The sequence below is a fragment of the Hemitrygon akajei genome, chromosome 3 (genome assembly GCF_048418815.1).
Source record: "Hemitrygon akajei chromosome 3, sHemAka1.3, whole genome shotgun sequence".
In the NCBI taxonomy this organism is placed as follows: Eukaryota; Metazoa; Chordata; class Chondrichthyes; order Myliobatiformes; family Dasyatidae; genus Hemitrygon; species Hemitrygon akajei.
Window position 1 is genome coordinate 155,957,550 of NC_133126.1, and position 27,329 is coordinate 155,984,878.

At 41.2% G+C, this 27,329-nt stretch overlaps 1 protein-coding gene across 1 annotated transcript in view; it reads left to right on the top strand.

Moving 5' to 3' along the window:
- The window catches only part of usp13 (ubiquitin specific peptidase 13), a 91,979-nt gene that overhangs the window by 21,864 nt on the left and 42,786 nt on the right, over positions 1-27,329 (top strand). The window contains exons 4-8 of the mRNA XM_073041133.1: positions 3,771-3,892; positions 6,125-6,267; positions 7,954-8,138; positions 23,335-23,429; positions 25,071-25,258. Coding sequence (XP_072897234.1) covers positions 3,771-3,892; positions 6,125-6,267; positions 7,954-8,138; positions 23,335-23,429; positions 25,071-25,258 — 733 coding nt within the window. The remainder of the gene's footprint in view (positions 1-3,770; positions 3,893-6,124; positions 6,268-7,953; positions 8,139-23,334; positions 23,430-25,070; positions 25,259-27,329) is intronic.

Sequence of the window (27,329 nt, forward strand, 5' to 3'; positions counted from 1 at the left end):
TTCCTTCTGAAATGAGGAAGGGACAATTTATGTTTCTCATATGCAGTCAGGAGGCTAATTTAGTTTGTTGACCTTCTGCTGAAACGTATGTACGTCATCACATGACAAAATTAGCGTGTTATCTGGTCCTGATAAAAACCAGCAGCTGTTTAGTTGAATAAGCATTGTGCTGTAAACAAATCTGATGCTGGCACAAATAAAGGGGCCACGTCTAATATAAATTTAGATCTGTTACTAATTTACTGCAGGAATAATTACGACCAGAATAGTTGGTGGCCTAGGACCAATTTCCAAGCTGCTTTCTGGCATGGTTGGAACTCGTGAAATTGGAGAAACAGGAGATCTTTGAGATGACGAGAGGTTTCAGCAGCAAGTGTGGCCAAAGGTGAAGCAGTGGTAACAGCAGGCAGAAGGTGCTCATTGAAGTATCTCACACTGATTGGATGTGGCACACTAAATGAAGGGGGAAATATAGATGATGGGAATGGGGGTCTGCTAAATTAGCATCCTACAGGGGCTATGGAGTAAGAAAAATGAGAACGACAGTTGTCCCTCATCATTGCTGATGAAATAATTTAACTAAGTTCCTGTACCTCATCTGTATAGAATAATACCAATATATTGACGTGCTCTACCATTTTGTTCCATTGTTGCTAATCCGCAATGGCAGGGAGTCAGAGGCAGACATCAACTTTCATTTGCAGCCCCAGATCCTCTCACTCAGATGTCTCTGCTCCTTCAGTACATAGTTTTCCGTGAATCACAGTTGCTACCCGTTTCACCCGATTGAGGAGATGCAGGATAACAGGCTGTGATTGAGCAGTGTCTAACCCCTTGGATGCCCTGCATGTGAATGAAATGCCTGATGGAGAGTATTTAACACTGGCACATGAATTGGGCCGATCATGAAAACAGTTCAGGCGGTAGTTGATGTGGGACTCTGTACACCACATCAACTTCCCATAAATTCACCAATGAACCGTGGATAGTTTTCCACTGTAGGCTGTTCAGAACAAATCTGCCTCATTGACTGATCCAAAGCCAAGGAAGCAATTGTGAAGAACTGCTTGTTCTTAACAGTTACAGTGCCTGCTTTAGAATGTTCTGGTATATTTCAGAGGAGTGCTGATATCAAGCTACATGAAATGGTGACAATGCAATAACCAAAAACTTGGTCAATGAAATAAGATTGAAGGAGAGGCACAAATAGTGAAGGGAAAAAAGATAGAGATGTAAGGACACTAATTCCTGAGCTTGGAGTATAACAGTTGACAGTGTACCTGAGAATTGAAGGGATGAGCAGCAAGTCAGAAATGCAACTCTGTTGAAGGATTGCAAGACTGCAAGTGACTACAGGTAATATGAAAGCAAAGGTGAGATCTTTAAATCATAGGTTTTCATTTGAAGGTTAAAATTCAAATTCAAAATAAATTTGTTATCGAAGTACAGATGTCACTACATACAACCCTGAGATTCAGTTTCTTGTAGGCATACTCCATAAATCCAATAGCCATTATAGAATCAATGACAGACTGCACCAAGGGGTGAGCAACCTTTGTGCAAAAGACAACACTGTGCAAATACACAACAAAGTAATAATAATGAATATAAGTAAATAAGCAATAAATACTGAGAACATGAGATGAAGAGTCCTGAATGTGAGTCAGTAGGTTGTGGGAACTGTTCAGTAATGGGGCAAGTGAAGTTATCCCCTCTGGATCAAGAACCTGACGGTTGAGGGGTAATAATTGTTGCTGAACTAGGTGCTGTTAGTGTCCTGTACTTTCTTCCTCATGGCAGGAGCGAGAAGAGAGCATAACCTGGGTGTTGGAGATCATTGGTAATGGCCACTGCTTTCCTGTGACCGTGCTCAGGACCATTCAGGAATTTCTGTACTCCGTAAGACAGTAAGACCATAAGATATAGGAGCAGAGGTAGACCATTCGGCCCATTGAGTCTGCTCTGCCAATCAATCATGGGCTGATCAATTCCCCTAGTTATCTCCACTCCCCTGCCTTTTCTCCATACCCTTTGATGCCCTGGCTAATCAGGAACCTATCTCTGTCTTAAATGCACCCAGTGACTTTGCCTCCAAAGCTGCTCATGGCAACAAATTCCACATATTTACAACTCTCTGACTAAAGTAATTTCTCTGCATCTCTGTTCTAAATGAACATCCTTCAATCCTTAAGTCGTGCCCTCTTGTCCTATACTCCCCTACCATGAGAAATAACTTTGCCATACTGTCTTGAATGAAGAGGTGAATCTCATTGAAATGTCTAAAATTCTTGCAGAGTTTAACAGGACAGTGGCAGAGTTGATGTTTCTTCTGGTTGGGTTGTCTAGAATCAAGGTTCACCATGCCAAAGTTATCCATTCAGGACAGTGATGAGAAGAAGTTTCTTCATCCAAAAGGTAGTGAATCTTTGGAATTTATCATACATAATTATTAAGACACAGAAGGAAGTTATTTTGTCCATCAAGTCCATGTAGGCTTCCATTCTGCCTCTACTAATTTCCCTGTAGCCATTGAAGTTATTCTCACTCAAGTGTCCATCTTTTACTACTAACCTGCATTAAAGGGTTATTTATAGCAGCAAGTGTACCATATTTGTGATGCAAGGGGGAACCATAATACTCGGTGGAAAGTGATTTGGGGAAGTATTGATCAGGCAAGAAAAGCTGGCATTGGAAAAGAAGCTATTGTTGGCAATTCGCTGCTTGAGACTGAATGGATCGAAACAGAACCATCAACTACAGCCCAGCCCGCCCAGCTGAGGCTGAAAGTTACTAAGCCAATGCTCTATTCATTCCCTGATAATTCCTTGGTCGAATTTGAAAATGACGTTTCTGTTAATGCTAGAAAAACAGAAGGTTTGTCAGTTTTCATTATATCCAAAATAATTACATTTTGGAGCCCTTGTCTAGGCAGCATTAAATTGGCATGCTTTCTGCTTAAGCTATCAGATTTAGTTAAAGCTCAACAAATTCAGATTATTAATTTTTTTAAAGCTAGTGCAGACAGAAACAAATGGTAATGTAGTCAGCACACTGCTGTAGATTATTATAGTCCGGACGAGTGAGGTAACAAAGTGAGCAAATATGAAAGGATACTGATGTAAGAGATAATAAATCCGTTATTTCATATTTTAAATTGTGTGATTTACTGTTATACTTATTTTAAAAGAAACTGTTTATTTCCATTTCTACCGTTTCTAATCGTCACTGAGATATTTAAAAATTGTTAAAACCACTGAGAAGCCAGCAGATCTTCACTGCCATGTTTGCTAGTGGTCAAAGGGGAATTCAGAGCTAAATGAAGCTTAGTCACCAACCAGTGTGGGCGGTTGGACTCTGGGGTACAGATGGCCAGTGAGGTGAGCCTCCTGGCTCGGACAAGGCAGGTATGAGTGAATACTGAATGAAAGGACAAGAGCAACACAATCTGGGCTAGTATACAGTATTTTGAATTATAAAATCTGGTGGAATAGATAATGTAATATTCCAATTCTGTGATTTTTACAAATGCAGTAACTTAAAATTGTGAATTGTAATGTAAACAACTCATAATTAAATTTGATATAATTTGCTGTAAATTTCAAGTGATTTATGTTAGTGTAACATTTTATGCAAATACTTTGTTTTAATGGCAATTTCTATAATGCCGTTTGTTCATATTGGTTTCATCGAGGTATATACATATCTGTATATTCAGATATTGCAAGATGTTCATTGGTTTTTTATTTTTGTTTCTACTTATTCTCTCTCAGACCTGGAGCAGAACAAAGACTTCAACAATGAAGATTATGAATATGAAGATGAAGCTAAACTTGTTATATTTCCTGACCACTTTGAAATTCCTTTGCCAAACATAGAAGAGTTACCAGCACTGGTCAGTAATTGTCGTCAGGAGCTGCAATAGTGTTTACCTTTTGATATGCTTTTATTTGGGCATGTGGAGTGATTACTATACCAGAGAGAGTTGAAAAATGCTTCATAAAGAAAGCACTGACCTTAGACCCCAAAGTAGCCTAAGCTTCTGCTTGTTTTGAATATGAATTAATCAAGTATATGTGGAATTTCAGACTTTGAAATGGTTTCAAAGGTTTGAAATTAATGCAATGCAATTTGAGACGTATATGATGAAGGAAATATGTAACCAATTCAGAGCAAAACTTTAAGTCAGAAATTTGTGAAGCAGAAAAAAGATCAACCATTGAAAATAAGATACATAAAATTTGACCAAATCTGATGCCTGTAGGACAGGATGTTGTGAAAAGGCTTGGGGCATCATTTAACAAAGATAAATAACTTGGTTGAATAATTTGCTATAGGTGGAAAATTAAGTTGGAGAATATAACAAGACTGCGAAAAGTTATTGGTAGGTAATGTAGGTGGGTAAAAACCACCTTTTATCGCTTAGATTCCATGTGCCTTAACCTCCTAGACCACCCTATGTGGAACTTTGTCAAATATCTTACCAAATATTTTGTAGACAAAATTTTAACCACCTTGCCTTTATTGAACTCTCGACTACCAATGCCTGGAATTCAACCTGCAGCTTCTGCCATTGAACTTTGCTGATCTCTAGGCCTAGGACTTGCTGACCTGGTGGCGTGGGGTTCACCAGCCCTCATACCTAAATCCTTGTCAAAGGGACCCACTGACCTCTGTTATTGACCACAGGGATTGTTGGTCTTCATCCTCAGTGCCTGTTGATCCATCATTGATCAGCAAGGATTGCTGGCCTTCAACTATAGAGCGTTCCCATAATTTGGATGTGGAGCAGATGATATGGATGCTGACTTGAGCCTAGACGGGTCTCAGTCTCTAAGATGGAGTTCGTTTTGGTGTAAATTCTTGTAGGAGTTTTGGGATCAGGTCAAGCTGACCTGACCAAGATCTTTATTTGGTATTACCATAGGTGGCTTCTTTCATTGATCCATAGCAATGTGTGTGCAATGTACTGAGTCGTTTTCCACTTTTCTATAAATATCCCCAGCTGAGTCTGAAATCGAGAGAGAAGGATGTACTTTGGGATGGGTTCAGATTGGCTGTGGCTGGTTTGGGCTCCGATTTTTCATGTTATGCCAGAGCAGACTTGTTTTTTGTGTAATTGCCAACAAAAGGTACAATGGTTGTAGTGATAGGTTCTGCACACCACTGTTGTCTACTTTAGTCTGCTAGGAACCATTGGAGATTCCTGACCTGATCATCTCTGGCCTTGGTTAACCAACTTCACCCACCATGTGGAAGGTGTAGTGTTAAAGGCAGGGCAGCCAGACAGTCAGTGTTGGGGATGGTAAAAACCAAAATGCTCAGGGATTTTTCAAAGTAACTCAATGATTCCATGAATTGCTAACATGATGTCCATAATTCTGAAATGCTCAGTGATTGTCTCAGCTTTTGCTGAAGGTTGTGATTTGTACTGGGACATTAAAATCACTTTACCTAAAATCACCGTTGAGCACATATAACTCTAGGAAGAGAATGTTAAAGATAACCCAATCCTGTTCATTCCATGCTCCTCCAAGAACATCTTTTCTGAACAGTGATCGAAGGTAGAGACAGTTCATTGCACGGACCATTTAGTCAAACCAATACCAACTAATTTCAAATACAACAGGTTCACAAGTAGTAATAAGGCTCCTGTTAAATAAAGTTGGACCTTTGGGGTTATGTAGGAAAACCCAATTCCTAATACTTCTGCTCTTTTCTTTTCCTCTAAGGGAAACTAGGTAGTTTGACCACACAGATCTGAGACCATTTTGTAAGTGTGGTTTCTCTTTAAATTTGGTAACTGGGTAAACCGTCATATTTAGACATTAGCTGATTAAATATCAAATGGTCTCAAGGCTGCAGTGTAGAATGTCTTAGCATATGTGACAAGCTAGCATTGTTAAAGGTATGGTTTTATATTGAGATGCTTTGTGAAAAGGGAATTTCCTTTTATTTAGATATATTATCTAAATGGATAGAAATCTGTGGTGTATGTGTCCTAATAACTGCTGTAGTTTCTCAGGAAGGGCTGGTGATTTAACTTGGAGAAGTTTTCATGAGTGATTGTTTTAACTTTGTATTCTATTTTAATGTATGATCTTCTTGTTTAACCTTATCCATCCAGGTGACAATAGCATGTGATGCAGTGCTGACAGCAAAATCTCCATATGGTAAACAAGATTCTGAATCATGGGAAGAAGAGCTTAAGCATTCAAAGCACGAGCATACTCTCCAACAACTGGATAATGGAGTCCGAATCCCTCCCAGGTCAACACTTTTCACTGCACCAAAGATTTGATTCACGCAGTTTGTTCTTCCTCCCCTGATCTGAATAGTATTTGGATGTAAAACATAATATTCATGAAATTATGGGTTAATGAGGTTTTCATTTTCTTCAGCTTTTTAATGTGAGTTTACTTTTATTATTTAATTCTCCAGAAGTGCCTTCAGAGCCACAAGGTATATTACAACTCCTTTATTAACTAAATATAATAAAGTTAATGCTCTGGAATTCTAAATCCAAGGCTCAAAAGGCAGTTTAGTATCATCAGTACAAAAAATGGATTCAGTATATTTAAAAAAGAGGAAGCTAAAAATGCAGTTACTTTTACAGAAAGCAAAACACTTTTGGAAATCCAAAACAAGTACAAAAATGTGCTAAAAATACTCAGCAAATTGAGCAGCATTTATAGAGAGAAAGAAGTAAAGTGACAGTGTGAACACTTTAAGTTGCTCTCTCAGAAGCTTAATGTTCTTCTGATGACTGTACAGTTGGCCCTCCTTATCTGCGGGGGATTGTTTCCAGGAACCCCCGCGGATACCAAAATTCGCGGCTGCTCAAGTCCCTTATTTAACATGTGTCAGTGCGGTGATCTTTAGGACCCAGTGGAACCCTGGACTTTATTTAACATGTCTCCGTGTGGTGGACATTAGGACCTCACGGCGCAGCTCTGAATCCGCAGTGTTTATTTTCATGAAACTAACCACAATCACAATTGAAAATATGGTGGAAGTAATAAAGCGATCAGAAAGAGGTGAAACGCCATCAGTCATTGGAAAAGCATTAGGCTACAGTCAGTCAACGATTGGAACAATTTTAATGGAGAATGTGAAAGACCCTGCCCCGATGAAAGCTACAATTATTACTAAGCAATGCATTGATTAAATTATTGAAATATGTACGTTCCTTAAGTGTTTTATATGCATAGAAAGGTAAAATATGTACTATATACTAAGAAAAATGTTTGACTAACTGACGCTAAATAATACCGGATGTACCTGTTCCGACTTCAAATCCGACTTACGACGGACTCAGGAATGGAACTCATTCATAACCCGGGGACTGCCTGTACTTTTAAGTCATTTCTAGATTACTTATAATACAATATAAATGCTATGTAAATAGTTGTTATACTGTATTGTTTAGGGAATAATGACAAGAAAAAAATACTCTGTATATGCTCAAGCAACGAATGCTGGAGAGAGAACTTTTGCGTTTTCCCGATCCGCGGTTGGTTGAATCCGCGTATATGGAATCCGCGGATAAGGAGGGCCGACTGTATACTGCTTTATATGACTTTAGGGTAGCAGCACTACCAGCCTCTAGATTTCTTCCTTGAAACAACAGCTTTTTGCTATAAGTGGTGAATAATGACTGAAGTAGAGATTTTCCCATTTTATAGAATTGTACAAGTAGTTACCACTTTATTGCTCATGAGGGTCATTTCCTTCAAACTAGACATCTTCAGGGTATTCATTGATTTCTTATTTTGAAAATTGTTTTTTATTGAATGATGTTAGAACCTAATGTGCCAAAATGATTTGTTACTCTTAAGTTGCACAGCTTTTTCACCTCTATGTTTTTGTCATCATTCGGAAACTTTACTAATCTAGAAGACTGAATGTTACTTATAGACTATATTTCATCTTCTGCTTTGTCACAATTTTTAACAGTGGCTGGAAATGTGCCTGGTGTAACCTGAGGGAGAATCTTTGGCTGAACCTGACAGATGGTTCCATATTGTGTGGGAAATGGTTCTTCGATGGCAGTGGCGGAAACGGACATGCTCTGGAACATTACCGAAAGACAAAATACCCTTTGGCAGTTAAATTAGGAACTATTACCCCAGATGGTGCAGGTCAGATCATTCTTTTGAATAGTAAAATATAATTTGGTGACATAGTTGGATAAATCCACAGCTGATGCCGTTTTGAAAGTGGAGACTTTTACATTCTCTGAATTAGAAATCGTGTTTTTCTTCATATGATTAGTGTAAAATTCACTCTGTGCCAGCTGCTACTCTGGTAATGCAGAATAATGTGGAGTATCGAAATACAGGTGGCCCCAGTTTTTTGAACGTTTGCTTTATGACACCTCGCTGTTACGAAAGACCTACATTAGTTAACCTGTTTTCGCTAACAGAAGGTGTTTTCATTGTTACAAAAAAAGGCAACGCACACCAAGCAGCCAAGCTCCTCCCCCGGAACTGCATTCTAGCTGGCCTTGCTTAAACATGTGCCTGTGAGCATCTGTGTTTTATGTCAATTTATTTTGTGCATCCGTTAGCAAGATGAGTTCTAAGGTATCGGAGAAGCCTAAAAGAGCTCGTAAGGGTGTTAAACAGCGTAAAACTAGACATAATTAAGCGTTTCGATCGTGGTGAACAAAGTAAGGAATTGTCCGTGCGTTGAACTATTCGCACTATTTATACGCAGAGAGAAAGAATCTTGAAAGCTGTCGATGTTACTGTTGGTTCTGCTCATTGCAAAGTGGTCTCTCTTAGTTAGCATCCAATAACGGATAAAATGGAAAGTCTGTTGCTTGAGTGGATTGATGGGTGTACAAAGTGTGGTGTTCCATTAAGTTATCTTATACTTAAGGAGAAATCAGATAGTTTTTAATAAGCTGAAACAGAAAGCACTGGACGACGGTGATGAAAGTGTTGCGGAAGTGGAATTTAAAGGCAGTCATGGGTGGTTTGATCGGTTTCAAGGCGAGGGCAGCTTCATAGCTTAAAGTTTACTAGAGAGAGTGCTTCAGCTGATACTGAATCTGCCAAAAAGTTCTCAGCAGAACTGAAGAAAATAATTACAGAAGGTGGTTATTCATATAAGCAAGTGTTTAACTGTGACGAAACTGCAATTGATTGGAAAAAATTGCCAAGCACCCCAACCTCCGATGGCTCAGCCTAACACACCATCATCAGTGTGCTCGCTGACTTCCTGATTCCGGTAAGTGAAACTACACTGTACATACATTATTTCTACTTTATATAGGCTGTGTATTTTTATGTGTTATTTGGTATGATCTGGCAGCTTCATAGCTTAAAAGTTACTGGAGAGACTGCTTCCGCTACGTAGCGAGATTTTCGCTACGCTAGACAGTGCTGCGATGATTGCAGAAAAGTGTTTCTACTTTATATAGGCTGTGTATTTATCAGATCTTTCCAGCTTTTACGATACGTTACTTTGGGTTTTATGTGTTATTTGGCATGATTTTGCAGGTTATATTTTGGGTCTGGGAATGCTCACGAATTTTTCCCAATAAATAAATGGTAGTTGCTTCTTCACTTTACGACATTCCGGCTTACGAACCGTTTCATAGGAACGCTCTACCTTTGGATAGCGGGGGAATCCTTAGTAGAATTTTCTTTACAGGGAACTGTATGAAAACCCCAAATAGCTATTTTGTGAACAGGAGATGTTGCAGATGCTGGAAATCCAGAGCAACACACAAAAATACTGGAGTAACTCAGCAGGTCAGGTAGCATCTATGAAAATGAATAAACAGTCAATATTTCAGGCCGAGATCCTTCTTCAGGACTGGAAAGGAAGACCATAAGACATAGGAATAGGATTAGGCCATTCAGCCCATCGAGCCCACTCCACCATTTCGTCATGGCTGATCTCGGATACCATTCAATCCCGTACATCTGCTCCCTCACCATATCCCTTGATGCCCCGAATATCAGGAATCTATCAACCTCCACTTTAAATATACCCTCGGACCTGGCCTCCACCACAATCTGTGGCACAGCATTCCACAGATTCACCACTTTTGGGTTAAAAAAAATTCCTCCTTACTTTCTGTTCTAAAAGGTTACCCCTCAATTTTGAGGCTTTGCCCTCTAGTTCTGGATACCCCCACCAGAGGAAGCATCCTCTCCACATCTACCTTATCTAGTCCGTTCAACATTCAGTAGTTTTCAATGAGATCTCTCCACGTTCTTCTAAATTTCAGTGAGGACACAGACCCAAAGCTGCCAAGCATTCCTCATATGTTAACCCCTTCAGTCCTGGAACCATCCTTGTGGACCTCCTCTGCACTCTCTGCAATGACAATACATCCTTTCTGAGATAAAGGGCCCAAAACTATTGACAATACTCCAAGTGACTAATAAAGCCTCAGCATTATCTCCTTGCTTTTATATTCTATTCCCCTTGAAATAAATGCCAACATTGCATCTGCCTTCTTTAGGGGGCAGATACCAAAATAAAAAGGTGGGGGAAGGGGATGGAGGACTAGCTTGAAAGTGATAGGTGAAGCCAGGTGGGTGGGAAAGGTAAATGACTGGAGAAGATGCAATCTGAGAGGAGAGGAGAGTAGACCATGGGAGAAAGGGAAGGGGGAGGGCCACTGGGGGAGATGGTAGCCAAGTGAGGAGAAGAGGTAAGAGGATGAGTGGGGACTAGAAGAAGAGGAAAGGGGGAGGGAGATAAAATTAATTGAACCAGAAACTGACGTTCAAGCCATCAGTCTGGAGTCTGCCTAGACAGTATATGAGATGGTACTTCTCCACCCTGAGAGTGGCCTCATCATGCCAGAAGAGGAGGCTGTGGACCAACGTGTTGGAACGGAAATGGGAATAGGTATTAAAATGTTTGGCCGCCGGGAAATCCCACTTTTGGTGGATGGAGCGGAGGTGCTCGACAATGTGGCCTCTCAATATACGACGAGTCTCACCAATGTAGAGGAGGGTGTATTGGGAGCATTGGATACAATAGATGACCCCAAAAGATTCACAGGTGAAGTGCTGCTTCACCTGGAAGGATTGTTTGGGGCCCTGAATGGAGGTGAGGGAGGAGGTGAATGGACATTTCTGACACATGCAGGGGTACGTGCCAGGGGGAGATCAGTGGGGGAGTGATAGATGGACAAGGGAATTATGGAGGGGGCAGTCCCTGTGGAAAGCAGAGAGTGGGGGGGAGGGGAGATGAGGATGTATTTGGTGGTAGGATCCTATTGAAGATAGTGGAAGTTGCAGAGAATGATCTGTTGGATACGGAGGTTCATGGGATGGTAGGTGAGGACGAGAGGAACAGTATCCCTGTTAAGGAGGTGGGAAGATGGGGTGAGAGCAGATACCTGGGAAATGATTAGGGCCGTATCAATGGTAGAGGAAGGGAAAACCCCTTCTTTGAAGAAGGAGGACATCTCTGAAGTCCTGGAAAGGACAGCCTTGTCCTGAGAACAGATGTAGTAGAGATGAAGGAACTGTGAAAAGGAAATTGAATTTTTATAGGAGGCAGGTGTGATAGTCTTTAAAAAAAAGGATTTAGTGCTTTCCTGGCGTATATGACAAATAAACTTTTCTCAGGCTTCCAGCTGGGTACAGGTATCGATTAAGTTTCAGTGACAAACTCTAAATCTTCTTCAGGTATAGTCAGTTAGCTGTGGGAATTGGTAGGTTTGTAAAATATGTTGGTAGACAGTTTGTTTCCAGAGATGGAGATAGAGAGATTGATAAAAAGGGAGGTAGGTGTCAGAATTGGACCAAGTGAATTTAAGGGCAGGGTGGAAGTTGGAGGCAATGTTGATGAAATTGACAAAATCTGCAAGGGTGCATGAAGCAACACCAATGTAGTGGAGGAAGAGTAAGGAAGCGTGGCATTCAAGGCTTAAAGGTAGTTTGTGTGTGAGAAAACATTCATTACTTTATGTTGTGATATGTGTAATAGGAATATGCTACACTGCATACTTTCCTCATTGCGAATGCTGTTAAAATGACTGGCTTAAGGATAAAGTAAATTAAAATTGTCTGTGCTCTGGATGACATTGAAATTTACAATTAATGTTAAATTGAGCATTGGAGATATATGAGCTGATTAGTGTGACCCAACTTCGATTTGTGAAAAGCTGATCATGTCTAATACAACTAATTGATTATTTTTGAGTAAGTACAGTAATTGTAGAACTGGACAGGGAATCTCAATGGATGTAGGTGTGTGGAGTTGCCAAATGTATTCATTAAGGCAAAATTTGAGCTTGTTGCTAAAATTGAAACTTGTGTACTTGAAATTAAATTATTGATCTGGTTAGGGAATTGGTCAGGTGATAGAGAGTGGAGGTGATGGGTTTGAGGAAAGTTGATATTAGAATCCTACTAGGATATGAAGGGCCTCAGCTATTCACTATACACATTTATGTCTTGGGTAAAGCAGTGACAAACTACCCAGGTATGTGAAGACACAAAGAAAGACAGCAGATCAAGTAAGTGGGCATTTACTAGCTTACTGAACTGTTAAAATGCACATTCAGGTGAATATTATCAGGGCTCTTAGTTTCATTGCAAGGCGGCATTAAATAGACAAGACATGTACTTCAAGGAATATAAAAATGTCTAAATCAGAGTTAAGGTAGGTTGTGAGTGTGAGACTGTTGGACAAAGAAAGCAGTGATTTTTTTGTCATTGATTGATGGCAAGAAGTAAGCAAAAAGACAACTCAGAATTGTTTTGCTCACCTCAGTTTCAGACACACGGGCTTGGAGATTTCCAGAAATGGGAAAAAGTGCTAATAAAATGATTTCACTACTTCAATGAGTTAGAAACTACAAAAAATTTGAAGGTATCAACAATCATATTGAATGTTGCAATGAAAGTGAAAATTTTGAGGATGATTCTCAAAATCAACTATAGAATCAAAAATCAACTGTAGAATCAAAATGATTCTACAAGCCCATGGTATTACAGGAAAGATTCTATTATATCTTCATTGCATGAAGGCAATTTATCATCTGCTTTTGTTAATTGTGTACACTGGATGAATTCCTCTGTTGATAAATATTATGAACTAATACACAATTTTATTGTACTAGAGTGCCATTGGTAGCCTTCCAGTTTGTTCTGTATTTCATTTGAATACATAATTGGTTACTCAGTTTGTCTTTTTTTTAATACTTTAAAAATTATTTCCACGAAACTTTGTCCATTTGGCACAGCCATTTATTTGGGCCAAGATGTACTGGTTCCATTGTGTCCCAATTAACCAGAATCCACTGGCAGGGATGTTGGCAGAGTAGCAATGGCTGGAATTTCTGGATGCAATTTGGAAGGCACAGGATATATACATCCCAAAGAGGAAGAAGTATTCTAAAGGCAAGATAACACAATCGTGGTTAACAAAAGAAGTCAAAGCCAACATAAAAGCCAAAGAGAGGGCATATAATAGAGCAAAAAAAGTGGGAAATTAGCAGATTGGGACGTTTTTAAAAACCAAGTAAAGGCAACTAAAAAAGTCATTAAGAAGGTAAAGATGGAATGCAAAAGTAAGCTAGCCAATAATATTAAAGAGGATACTAAAAGCTTCATCATATGCATGAAGTGTAAAAGGCAAGAGTGGATATTGGATCACTGGAAAATGATGCTGGAGAGGTAGTAATGAATTACAAGGAAATGGCGGATGAACTGAATAAGTATGTTGCATCAGACTTCACAGTGGAAGACACCAGCAGTATGGTGGAAGTTCCAGGTGTTGGGAGTCATGAAATGAGTGAATTTACCATTACTAGAGAGAGGGCTCTTGGGAAACTGAAAGATCTGAAGGGAGTTATGTCATCTAGAACAGATGGTGTACACCCCAGGGTTCTGAAAAAGGTGGCTGAAGATATTGTGGAGGTATTAGTAATGATCTTTAAGAATCACTAGATTCTGGAATGGTTCCAGAAGACTGGAAATAGCAAATGTAACTCCACTCTTCAAGAAGGAAGAGAGGCAGATGAAAGGATATTAAAGGTGCCAGTTACTCTGATCTCAGTGGTTGGGAAGATGTCGGAGTCAATTATTAAAGATAAGGTCTCAGGGTTCTTGGAGATATGTGATAAAATGGGCCGTAGTCAACATTGATTCCTCAAGGGAACATCTTGCCTGGCAAATCTGTTGGAGTTCTTTGAAGAAATAACAAGCAGGATAGACAAAGTAGAATTGGTTGATATTGTGTACTTGGATTTTCAGAAGGCCTTCGACAGGCGCCACACACGAGGCTGCTTAACAAGCTACAAGCCCAGGGTATTACAGGGAAGATTCTAGCAAGAATAAAGCAGTGGCTGAATAGCAGGAGCCAAAGAGAGGGAATAAAGGGAGCCTTTTCTGGTTGGCTGCTAGTGACTAGTGGTGTTCCACATGGTTTGTGTTGATATTGATTCTTTTATATGTTATATGTCAATGATTAGGATGATGGAATTGATGGCTTTGTCGCAAAATTTACGGACAATATGAAGATAGGTGGAGGGGCAGGTAGTTTTAAGGAAGTAGAGGGGCTACAGAAGGACCTAAACAGATTAGGAGAATGGGAAAAGACTTGACAGATGGAATACAGTGTCAGGAAGTGTATGGTCATGCACTTTGGTCGAAGAAATGAAAGTGTTGACTATTTTCTAAGTGGAAAGAGACTACAGAAAAAAAAAAACTGAGGCACAAAGGGACTTGGGAGTCCTTATGTAAGATTCCCTAAAGGTTGATTTGCAGTTTGAGTCTGTGGTGAGGAATGCAAATGCAATATTAGCATTAATTTCAAGAGGACTAGAATATAAAAACAACAATATAATGCTGAGAATTTATAAAGCACTAGTGAGGCCTCATTTGGGATATTGTGAACAGTTTTGAGCCCCTCGTCTGAGAAAGGACATTCTGAAACTGGAGAAGGTTCAGCAGCGGTGCACAGAAATGATTCCAGGATTGAATGGCTTTTCATATGAAGAACGTTTGATGGCTCTGGGCTTGAATTCATTAGAATTCAGAAGAATGTGGGGTGACTTAATTGAAACCTATTGAATGGCGAAAGGCCTTGACAGAGTGGATGATGGGAGAGTTGAAGACCAGAGGACAGAGCCTCAGAGTAGGGGAGCATCCTTTTATAATGGAGATGGGAGGAATTTCTTTAGCCAGAGAGTGGTGAATCTATGGAATTTGTAGCCACAGGAGGCTGTGGATGGGCAAGTTTTTATGTACATTTAATGCAGAGCTTGATAGATCATTGATAGGTCAGGGCATGAAGGGATGCGGGGGAGGGGGTGGAAGGCAGGAGATTGGAGCTGAGAGGAAAAATGGATCAGTCATGATGAAATGCCGGGGCAGATTCAATGGGGAAAATGGCCTAACTCTGCTCCTCTTATGGTGTTAGTCTCGTTAGTCTCGATAAACCAGGGATTTGCACCTTGGAAAGTTTCCAGGGCGCAAGCCTGGGCAAGGTTTTTTTTTTATGGAAGACTGGCAGTTGCCCAAACTGCAAGTCTCCCCCCCCCCCCCCCCCCCCCTCCACGCCACCAATGTTGTCCAAGGGAAGGGCAATAGGACCCATACAGCTTGGCACTGGTGTCGTCGCAGAGCAGTGTGTGGTTAAGTGCCTTGCCCAAGGACACACACGCAAGCCTCGGACTAGCGACCTTCAGATAACTAGACAAACACCTTAACCACTTGGCCACGCGCCAACACAATGGTATATGCAAAGTGAACGATGGAGCACAGATTCACAGTTCAGTATAAAGAACACAATAAAAAAACTATAAAAACACAAAATATAAAAGCCATCTTATACAGCATAATGTGCAGGTAACTGAGTGTGGCCATGTATACATTAGATTAGTTTATTCTATATCCATAGACTGATTGTATTTACATAAAGGGATGTGAGGTGCAGGAGTATCTGAACGTAAAGTAGCTGACAGGAAAATGACAGAGACTCTTGGCAAGAGGATCTCTTCTAGATAGCAGCAGGACATAGTAGGACAGTGACTGTCAGTGTAGTAATGAGGTGTGGAGTGTAAGCATAAAGTGGTGAGGGGGGGTGAAGGATGCTGAGGGGCTGTGGAGAGGAGTGGCTGATATGTATGAGGTGGTGGTGATGGGATGTGTAAATGGGTGGAGATATTGATCAACCCGCTGGCTTGGGAGGACTAACTGTGTCTTAGACTGTAAGACATCAGAGTAGAATTAGGTCATTTGGCCCCTTGTGTCTGCTCCGCCATTTCATTGTGGCTGGTCATTTCCCTCTCAACCCCATTCTCCTGCTTTCTCCCCATAACCATAGAACCATAGAACATTACAGCACAGAAACAGGCCCTTCGGCCCTTCTTGGCTGTGTCAAACCATTTTTCTGCCTAGTCTCAACGACCTGCACCTGGACCATATTCCTCCATACCCCTCTCATCCATGCACCTGTCCAAGTTTTTCTTAAATGTTAAAAGTGAGCCTGCATTCACCACTTCAACTGGCAGCTCATTCCACATTCCCACTACTCTCTGTGAAGAAGCTCCCCCTAATGTTCCCTTTAAACTTTTCCCCCTTCACCCTTAACCCGTGTCCTCTGGTTTTTTCCTCCCCCAGCCTCAGTGGAAAAAGCCTGCTTGCGATCTCTCTATCTATACCCATCATAATTTTATATACCTCTATCAAATCTCCCCTCATTCTTCTACGCTCCAGGGAATAAAGTCCTAACCTATTCAACCTTTCTCTGTAACTCAGTTTCTCAAGTCCCGGCAACATCCTTGTAAACCTTCTCTGCACTCTTTCAACCTTATTAATATCCTTCCTGTAATTAGGTGACCAAAACTGTACACAACACTCCAAATCTGGCCTCACCAATGTCTCATACAACCTCACCACAACATTCCATAACCTTTCACACCCTGATTGTCAACCTCTGCCTTAAGTTAACCCAGTGACCTGGCCTCCACAGCCACCTGTGGCAGCAAATTCCAGAGACTCACCACCCTCTAGCAAAAGGAATTCCTTCTCCTCTCTATTCTAAATGGATGTCCCTCTATTTTGAGGCTGTGCTCTCTTGTCCTAGACTCTCCAAACCCCTCCCCAAAGGACACATCCTCTTCATATCCACTCTTTCTAGGCCTTTCAACATTCGCAGGTTTCAATGAGATTTCCCCCCCCCCCCACCCATCTTGTAAATTCCAGTGAGTACAGGCCCAGAGCCTTCAATTGCTGCTCGTATGGTAACCCTTTCATTCCTGGAATTATTTTTGTGAACCTCCTCTAACACATCCTTTTTTAAATAAGGGGCCCAGAACGGCTGACAATAAGTGAGGCAACACCACTGCCTTATACAGCCTCAGCATCACATCCTCATTTATATTCTAGCATCGCATTTCAGATTCAGATTCAGTTTATTGTCATTTAAAAACCTCAAATGCAATGCAGTTAAAAAATGAGACAACGTTCCTCCAGAATGATATCAACAAAGCACGTAACAAAACAGACTACACCAGAAAATCCAGATAACATTTGGCAATCCCCAATCCAGAGTCCGGAGAGGCTGCTGTGTATTTGTCTTCCTCACCACTGATTCAACTGAAAATTAACCTTTCAGGAATCTTGCACCTTGGATTTTGAACCTCGGATTTTTGAATTTCCTTCTCGTTTAGAAAGTAGTCTATGCTTTTATTCCTTCTACCAAAGTGCATGACCATACACTTCCGGACACTGTATTCCATCTGACACCTGTTTGCCCCTTCTCCTAATCTGTCTAAGTCCTTCTGCAGCCGCTCTGCTACCATAACACTACCTGCCCCTCCACCTATCTTTGTATTGTCCACAAACTTGGCCACGAAGCCAACAATTTCATCATCCGAATCACTGACATGCATTGTAAAAAGAAGCAGTCCCAACACAGACCCCTGTGGAAACCAGTTGTTACAGGCAGCCACTCTGAACGGGATCAGTTTATTCCCACTCTTTGCCTCCTACTAATCAGCCAATGCTCTGTCCTTGCTAGTATCTTTCCTGTAATACTGTGGATTCTTATTTAGCAGCCTCATGTGAGGCACCTTGTCAAAGGCCTTCTGAAAATCCAAGTACAGAACATCCATCAGTTCTCCTTTGATGATGCTGCTTGACATTTCTTCGAAGCATTCCAACAGATTTGTCAGACGAGATTTCCTTAAGGGCATCATGTTGATGACTACAATTTTATCATGTACCCTGAAACCACATGCTTAATAATCAACAATGTCTTCCCAACCACTGAAGTCAGGCTAACTGGCCTATCATTTCCTTTCTTCTGCTTCTCCCCTTTCTTGAAGAGTGGAGTGACATTTGTAACTTTCCAGACCTCTGGAGCCATGCCAGAATCTATTGATTCTTCGAAGTTCATTACTATTGTCTCTATAATCTCTTCTGCCACCTCCTTTAGAACCCTGGGGTTTAGTCCATCAGGTCCAGGTGACTTAGCTAACTTCAGACCTTCCCTTTTCCCAAGAACCATCTCCCTAGTAATAGCAACTACATTTACTTCTGATCCCTGACACTCTTGAACTTCTGACATACTACCGGTGTCTTCCACAGTGAAGTCTGATGCAAAGTACTTATTCAGTTCATCCACCACTTCCTTGACCCATGTTACTATCTCTCCAGCATCATTTTCCATCAGTCCATTATCTACCCTCATCTCTCTTTTACTCTCTATATATCTGAAAAAAATGTTGGTGTCATTTTTGATAATATTGGCTAGCTTAGCTTCATATTTCATCTTTCCCCACCTTCCTTTATGGTTTTTGCCTTCTGTTGGTTTTTAAAAAAATTCCAATCCTCTACCTTCCCACTGATTTTTTTGCAATATTATATACTCTCTCTTTTGTTTTTATGTTGGCTTTGATTTACCTTGTCAGCCAAGGTTGAATCATCCTGCGCCGTCTGAATTGCTTCCAGAAACTCCAGGCATTGCTGCTCTACCATCATCCCTGCTAGTGTCCCCTTCCAATCAACTTTAGCCAGCTCCTCTCTCATGCTTCTGTAATTCCCTTTACTCCACTGTAGTACCAATACATCTGACTTTAGTTTCTCCCTCCCAAATTGCAAGGTGAATTCGATCATATTATGATCACTGTCTCATAAGGATTCTTTTACCTTAAGCTCCCTAAACATATCAACACCAAATCTAGAATTTCTGATCCCCTAGTGGACTGAGCTACAAACTGCTCCAAAAAGCCATCTTGGAGGCATTCTACAAATTCTCTCTCTTGGGATCCAGCATCAACTTGCTTTTTCCAATCTACCTGAATATTGAAATCTACCATAACTCTTTATGTCAAGCTTTTTCTATCTCCCACTGAAACTTGTAGCCCACATCCTGCCTAGTGTCCGGAGGCCTGTAAATAACTCCCATAAGGGTCTTCTTACCTTTGCAATTCCTTAACTATACCCACAAGGATTCAACATCTTCCAATCCTATGTCTCCTCTTTCTAAAGATTTGATTTCATTTTTTACTGGCAGAGACACTCTTCCTCCTCCTCCTCTGCCCACCTGCCTGTCCTTTTGATAGTTTATGTTTCCTTGGATATTAAGCTCCCAACTACAATTGTCTCACTATACACTACCTCTGCTTGTAAACCAACATCCCTGTCCTCAGCCCTATCACTCCAGTTCCCGTCCCACTACCAAATTAGTTTAAACCCTCTCCAACAACTCCAGCAAACCTGCCCGCAAGGATATTGGTCCCCCTCGTGTTCAGGAGTAGCCCATCCCTTTTGTACAGGTCGTAGCTTCTCTAGAAGAGATCCCAATGATCCATAAATCTGAAACCCTGCCTGCTGCACCAATTCCTCAACCATGCATTCATCTGCCTAATCATCTTGTTCTTGCCCTCACTGGCGCGTGGCACAGACAACAGTCCAGAGATTGTTACCCTGGAAGTCCTGCTTTTCAGCTTTCTACCTAGCTGTCTAAATTCTCTCTTTAGGACCTCCTGTCTTTTCCTTCAGATGTTGTTGGTACCAATATGTACCAAGACTTCTGGCTGCTGACCTTCCTCCTTCGGAATATCGTGGACGTGATCCGAGACATCCCTGACCCTGGCACCTGGGAGGCAACACACCATCTGGGTCTGTCAGTTGCATCCATAGACTCTCCTATCTACTCCTCAAGCTATGGAATCTCCTATAAACATTGCATTCCTCGTTTGCCCTCTTCTCTTGTAAGCCCAGGACCAGATTAACTCCCCCAGTAGGTCATCCACCCCAACAGTATACTTGTTATTGAGGGGAATGTCCACAGGGGTACACTGTACCAACTGCCTATTTCCCTTCCCTCTCCTGACAGTCACCCATTCACCTACCTCCTGCAACCTCAGGGTGACTACCTCCCTGTAGCTCCGATCTATCATCTCCTCACGTTCCCTTCAGAGCCGAAGGCCATCAGTTTGCAGCTCCAAGTCTTTTAACATGTTCTTTGAGGAGCTGCAATTTGGTGCACCTGGTACAGTTGTGGTTACCTGGGAGGCTGGAGACGTGGATTCTCACATCCCACACACAGAACAAAACACGGCCCCTGGGGCTATTCTTAGTGCCCTAACTATACACAGACAAATGAAGAATGAGCAAGAAAAAGCTTATCAAATCCTTCTGTCACCCATGCCTGTCATCAACCAAGCCGATTGAAACAAAGCCAAAAGTCTCCCACTCCAACACTGACCCACCCCAACAATGGCTGCTCCACTTGACCCTGGCTTATTTTTATTTGACCTAGCCAATGAATTCTGAAACTCCAATTGGCTCCTGTTCAATCTGACAAAATGGCTACGAAGCGTGGATTTTAAAGCTCTGTCTCGACTTGGGTGATGTCACTTTTTCTTGTTCCTGGTCTGGTTGCTGCGTGACCTCTTCCTTAATGGAAGTGGGACAACAGTCCATGAGCAGGGTGGGTGGGAGCTCTCATGAAATTGCTGACCTTTTCCTGGTAGCTTTCTGCATACGTGTCCTTGATGCAGGTCGGTTGGTGCTGGCAACGTGTTGGGAAATTTTAACTACCCATTATAGCGTTCTCCTGTCTGCCGCAGTGCAGTTACCATACCACACAGTGATGCAGCGTATAAGGATGCTTTCAACTGGGCATCTGTAGAAGCCTGTGGGTCTTGATGTTCATAATCTAGATCTCTTCAGCCTCTTCAGAAAGTAGAGGCATTGCTGAGCTTTCTTGATGGTGGAGGGTGTATTCTGAGGCCACGAGTGTTTGTACAAGATGTGCACTCCCAGGAGTCTGAAACTGCTCTCAGTTTCTACTGATGTTCTGCTGATGTGAAGAGGGATGTTTGTGGTGTGAAGTGCTGAGGAGTGAGGTAGAACAAAAGGACCAAGGAATACAGATCCGTAATTCCTTGAAAGTGGCATCACAGGTAGATAAGGTCATTCAGAAACCTTTGGGCACATTGGCCTCTGTGTATCAGAGCACTGAGTACAGGAGATAGGATGTTATGTTGAAGTTGGATAAGATGTCGATAAGGCTGAATTTAAAGCACTGTATTCAGTTCTGGACACCTACCTCCAGGAAAAATATTAATAGGATTGAAAAATGCAGAGAAAGTTTACAGGGACATTGCCAATATCAAGGATATTGAGGACCTGAGATATAGAGAATGGTTAGTGCTTTATCTTCTGGAACACTGGAGCATGATGGGAGAGCTCATCGAGGCCTACAAAATTATGAGGCTACAGATAAGGTGAATGTGTGCAGGCTTTTTCCCTTCAGGTTGCGTGAGACTAGAATTAGATTTCATGTGAAAAGTGAAATATTTAAGGGGGTTCAGAGAGTGACAAGTTGGCAGTGTGACTGATGGCAGCAGCTCCTACAGGGTCAAGAAATGGTGCTACAGTTCTACATAAATCTACGTTTAGTGATCACAAGCTCCTGCTATACATTAAGAACTGGAAGTACTCTGGTCTACACCATCAGCGAGTTATTCACTGGTGTAGAAAATGAAGGAGCTGCGATTGTGCTGCTGCCTGAGTTGATGGAAGTTTACAGCCTAATAGCGAGTGGCCACCATGGTCCCTTTTCTTATGATCACAAGACCCCGTTGGATGTTGTAAAAATCGGAGACGCTGCAAGTTCAATTCACTGATTTATTGGATGAGGGCAGGGGCAGATGGCGGGGGAGCTCCCTGGCCTCGGTCATAGTGAGGGCCTGCCCTGAAGCCATGGTGTGCCATAGTGAGGAGACGCAGCCGATGGGCTTCACCGGGGGCGGTGTGGTGCGGCATCCAGAATGGTGGTGATGGGGTTCTTTTGTGGTTGACTCCAGATTTTTTTGGTGGCCACAAGCCACAGGGTCACTTGCTTTTCAACTGCTGGGGGAGAGGCATCCAAGAAGTCACGCTGTACCGGAAGCAGTGCAGTTGTGGTCAACTGAAGATTTCAATTGGACTGAGGGTCTGGACTATATACATATCTATTTGTCTGGTTGTGCTTTTACTAATATTCTATATGTGTCTGAATGGGCAAGGACTGGGTCTCAAGTGGGGGCGGGGGTGTTCAGGACACTTTTATTCTTGTGTGAGACTGTTAGCAATGTGTCTTAACACACTGAGCCCATACCAATGATGTCTCGTTTGGCTGTATTCATGATTATTCAAGTATGGTTGAATGGCAATTAAACTTGAATTGAAGTGTGGAATGAGCTGCTTGCAGAAATGGTAAATGCGAGTTCAATTCTAACATTTAAGAGAAGTTTGGATGGGTACATGGATGAGAGAGGTATGGAGAGCTATGGTCCATGTGTTGGTAGATAGGACTAGACAGAATACCAGGATGGCATGGATTAGGTGGGCAAAAGGGCCTGTGTATTGTAATGCTCTGTGACTCTATATGTAGATGAGTTATGGGCCAGCCATGGTTTTATTGAGGGGTGAATTGGCCTAATGTTCTTCTTTGCTTTAGCAAATATAAGTAGTCCTTTCACACTCTCATGTTGCCAGACTTGTATATTTGTCTCTGCGGACAAGAAATGGCTTGCTTCTTTCCAGCTGTACTTGCCTGTGTGTGAACGTCTAGCTCCATATACGGTACATACACAATAGGAGCCCCTGAGCTAACATGATTCAATCTATGTGATGTGTCCATCTTGGGTGATATCAAAGCTCAATCTATCAACCTATCAATCTATCAGTTGTAGTAAATCTATCAACCATACATCAGAATGAATGCAGAAGTGGATGGCAGATTAACGACAGATGAAAATAATCATTATATATAGTCCATTTTAATTCTTGTCTGGATTATGTCTTTGTTAAAATTTGGTTGTGATTAATAGTTGTAATTTTGTTTACAATATAGATGTATATTCATTTGATGAAGAGGAAGCAGTACTCGATGAAAATATTGCAGAGCACTTGATGCACTTTGGTATCAACATGCTAACAATGCAAAAGGTGCGTGGAAAGCATTGCTGTTTTCTCTTCATAAGGAAGAATATGTAGTGTTTCTTACTGTGGATGCAGTAGCTGATATGGCAGTCAATAGGCACAAACTTATGTGTGAGTAAGGTGGGAATGGAATTGAATAGTTTGTTTCTTAGGCTACGTCTACACTGGACTGGATAAATCCATAACCGAAGCTTTTTCTCTTAGTTTTGACCCTCCGTCCACACTGAAACGGCATTTTCCTCCCCTGAAAATGGAGCTTTTCTAAAATGCCCTCCGGAGTGTGTAAATTTGAAAATGACGATTAGGCAGAGTAGTGTGGATGGGGTAACCGAAGAGTTCTAGAAACACTGTCATGACGTGCCGGAACAATCTAACGATTTCAGAATAAACGGCAACGAGACTAAAGCCAGAAGAGTTAGAAATTACTCACCAAATACTTTGACCCAAAACTTACTGAATAAATAAGTATACTCACTTTGCCCTGTTTTCTGTCCTTGCTTGAATGAAGGTGGTTTACCTATTTATGCAAGTACTTCTCTGACAATAGATGTGTAACAGCCTACTGTAACATTGTATGGAAATACAAGATAACACTGATGCAGATATGTTTTATACAGTTAACAAGGTGCTTTATATATACTGCAACAGAGTTAGTCAGTTTTTCAATGTTCATTGTCAGCCGGGTCATACTGTCCGTGAACTCCCTGTCGGTTGCCTCCATACACTCCAGTATTAGTTTTTTTGAGTTTAAGTCCTCCTGCACGAGAGCCAACAGCCTTGCGTCGTTTGGCAATTTCCTTTTAAGTTTTTCTAGTCTGTAACTGCACAAACACGCACTTTCACAGCAAGATTCGACACCAAACATGTCGCTTGTTTTCTGTAGATGTGTCATGCGCATGCCCAGTAGGAGGAGGTTCGCCCAAATGCCCATTTTAATGTGGACAGAGCTATTTTCAAAAACGCTTCATGTGGACGCCTATCGTTTTTACACAAAACTAGCGTTTTCAAAATTATCTGGTCTAGTGTGGACATAGCCTTATTTGTTAAGAGCAGACATAATGAAACTGAGAAAATTTGCACTAAGTAAAAGGTACCTTTTTGATGAATGGAGATCAGGAAATGGAGCAATTGCATGTTATCACAACTTTGCAAAGGAGTTCAAGTCAAAGATGATACGACAAAACTTGATTGTCTTCAAACCAACTGTAATCCTTTTTCTTTCAATCTCCTTACAGGTAATGTGAGCCATTTGCATTAACACCTGCTTTTAGAAGGGAATATCTGGCTATATTTTCTGCACTTTGACCTTGAGTTTTAGGAAAAAACCATGTACAATCACAAATGTATAAGTATGGAAATATAAATAGCTTTAATAAACAGTTCAGATTCAATATTAGGATGAAGAATGGTGGCATTTGTTTTTGTTCTTTGCCACTGACAATATTTCTTTGTTGGTTGGCTAGTTTCACAATATAGTTATTTCATCAATACTACAGATAATTTTGGAAAAAAAAAATTTGAATGGAACTGTCTGACAGAGAAGAGGTATTATCAATTGTTTATTGTAAAAATAAATGTAGAACATTAGTTATTAAAGTGTGAGTGGATTGGATAACATTTGATTGTGTTTTTGCATCTGTCTAATAGTCGGAAAATGGTAATCCAGTCAATGATATAAAGCCACGAATCAGAGAGTGGGAAGTGGTCCAGGAATCTGGTACGAAGTTGAAGCCGATATATGGGTCTGGGTACACGGGCATCAAGAATCTAGGAAACAGCTGCTACCTCAGCTCCGTCATGCAGATAATCTTTAGCATCCCTGACTTTCAGAGAAGGTGAGCGCCAAGAAGAAGTTTGTTTTTAAGTGTATGACAATGCTGCTCTGCGATTTACCGTTACATACTGTGAGATACTTTCTGCCTCCCAATTTTTGTGCTCCTTTTTCTCAGCAGTGAACTCACTTCTAAATCCATGCCCTTCAGTCCTAACACCTCTATCAGATTTCTGCTACTGCAGCAATACTAACACCGCCGTCATCACCACGTGACCTTGACATCAGGACTGCTTCCCTCTTCGTCCCCCTTGACGTAGCTGAGGAAAACATTGGCATGTTAAGAAACTTTCCTCTTCCAAAGCCTTTCCTTCATCTTCTTGCAGGTTGGAAGCACACTCATTGACTCCTGTTAGTGAGACAGTTGTCGCCACTTGCAATGGCTTCTATTTCTGTGGCTGCATCACAGCTTGTACAGACTCTAGGATCTGACATTGTAACTTAAAGTTCTGATGCCTTCTGTTTTTTGCGTACTGTTTGCCAGGGTCCACATGTAATCTATCAGCACCTGTGTCTTTTTCTCTCATCACAAACTCCATGTCCAAGCCAGTAACTCCACATTCTCCTTAGCGACCGAATGACGAAAACCAAGTGTGATTGTGCAAATATATGTCCGAGATGTAACACAAATCCCTCTCCGTCACGTCACAATGACTCCTTTGAATCTCAGTTCCTCTACGAAAATCCTTTTCCTAGATACTGTTGCCAATATCCTATCTCTCACTATCCTTTTCTCATTGCCCCTTTTGTTTGCTGACCTGGCTTCCTGATATGACTAGTTATGAAATTCCTAATCATGTTGTCAAACCCCAGAATGGCTTTACTCTCCTGCTTTTCCTGTAACTTTCTCCTGACCTACGACTCTCAAGGATGTCCGTGCCCCTCCAATTCAAGCCTATCTTAAAAATCCCATTTTCAACAGTACATCAGTGGGTCACTAGGAGACTGGGGTTGAGAAAGAAAATAAAGCATCCATGATCGAATAGCAGAGCAAACTTGGGAACCAAATGGTCTAATTCTACCCCTATGTCTTGTGGTCTGACTTGCTGGGAATCTTGGCCTGTAAGCTAACCGGATCTTGATCACCACTAAACGTACTTTGATTGGCTCTGAGAGCATTTGCTGCCATTTCTGGCCTGAAGAAAATCATTTATTGCCTTCACCTTGAAGGTTGTAAATAAACCAAACAGAATATTTTAAAAGAATTTGAAGATGTCCAAAAGGGAAATATTGACCTGAATTTTATAGTGAACACCAAGGAAATGATACTCATTGTTCAGTATGCTGACAGCTATCGTTATTGGTTCCTCAGTCCTGCACTAATGTGCTCTTGTGTACGGTACAGTCTGTGCTGTTCAGCTTTGGGCATATCTGTGATCAGCACTGAAAGCGTACTTCAACCAGTCACAAGTTGCAAGTGGCACAGCAGGCAGTTCTGTTGACTCTCAGATGCAATGACTTGTGTTTTAACCCAACCTCTGTATGGAATTTATATGTTCACAAACGTGGTTGTAGGCAAGTATATGGGGATAGTTGGTGTTCCTTGGCAAGACGGCAGGAGCTCAGTGGGCCAAATGGCCTCTTTCTGTGCTTGAAGAATGAGATGGAATAAACAAACATATTCATTAAACCATAGGGAGGAAACGTGAATGAGGTTTAAATCATGTACAAAAGTGAAATAAAAATTTGCAAAAGACAAATCTTAGGAAGAATGAAAAAAAAACAAGTTTAATTCTGCTTTTTAAATACCTGCATTACTAAATAATTTTGAAATCATTCTGATGGAATGAGATTCTAACATTCTTTAGCAGTAGTTGTAATTTACCAATTCATTATTCTTGAATAGAGCAGACCTAACTCGTTCCAGTGAGGAGGAAGCGTATGAACATGCCATTGCATGTCTTTTACTGGCAAGCTTACCTACAAGGGTTATAAGAAATTCAGTATCTCCAACAGCAACTTGCAGAATTTCTACTTTGAACTAGTGCTTACAGGTCACAGTGAAGAGTGACTTTCGGTTTGTTATTATCCACACAAAGCTGGGAGGTTTGACCATAAGACGATAATACATAGGA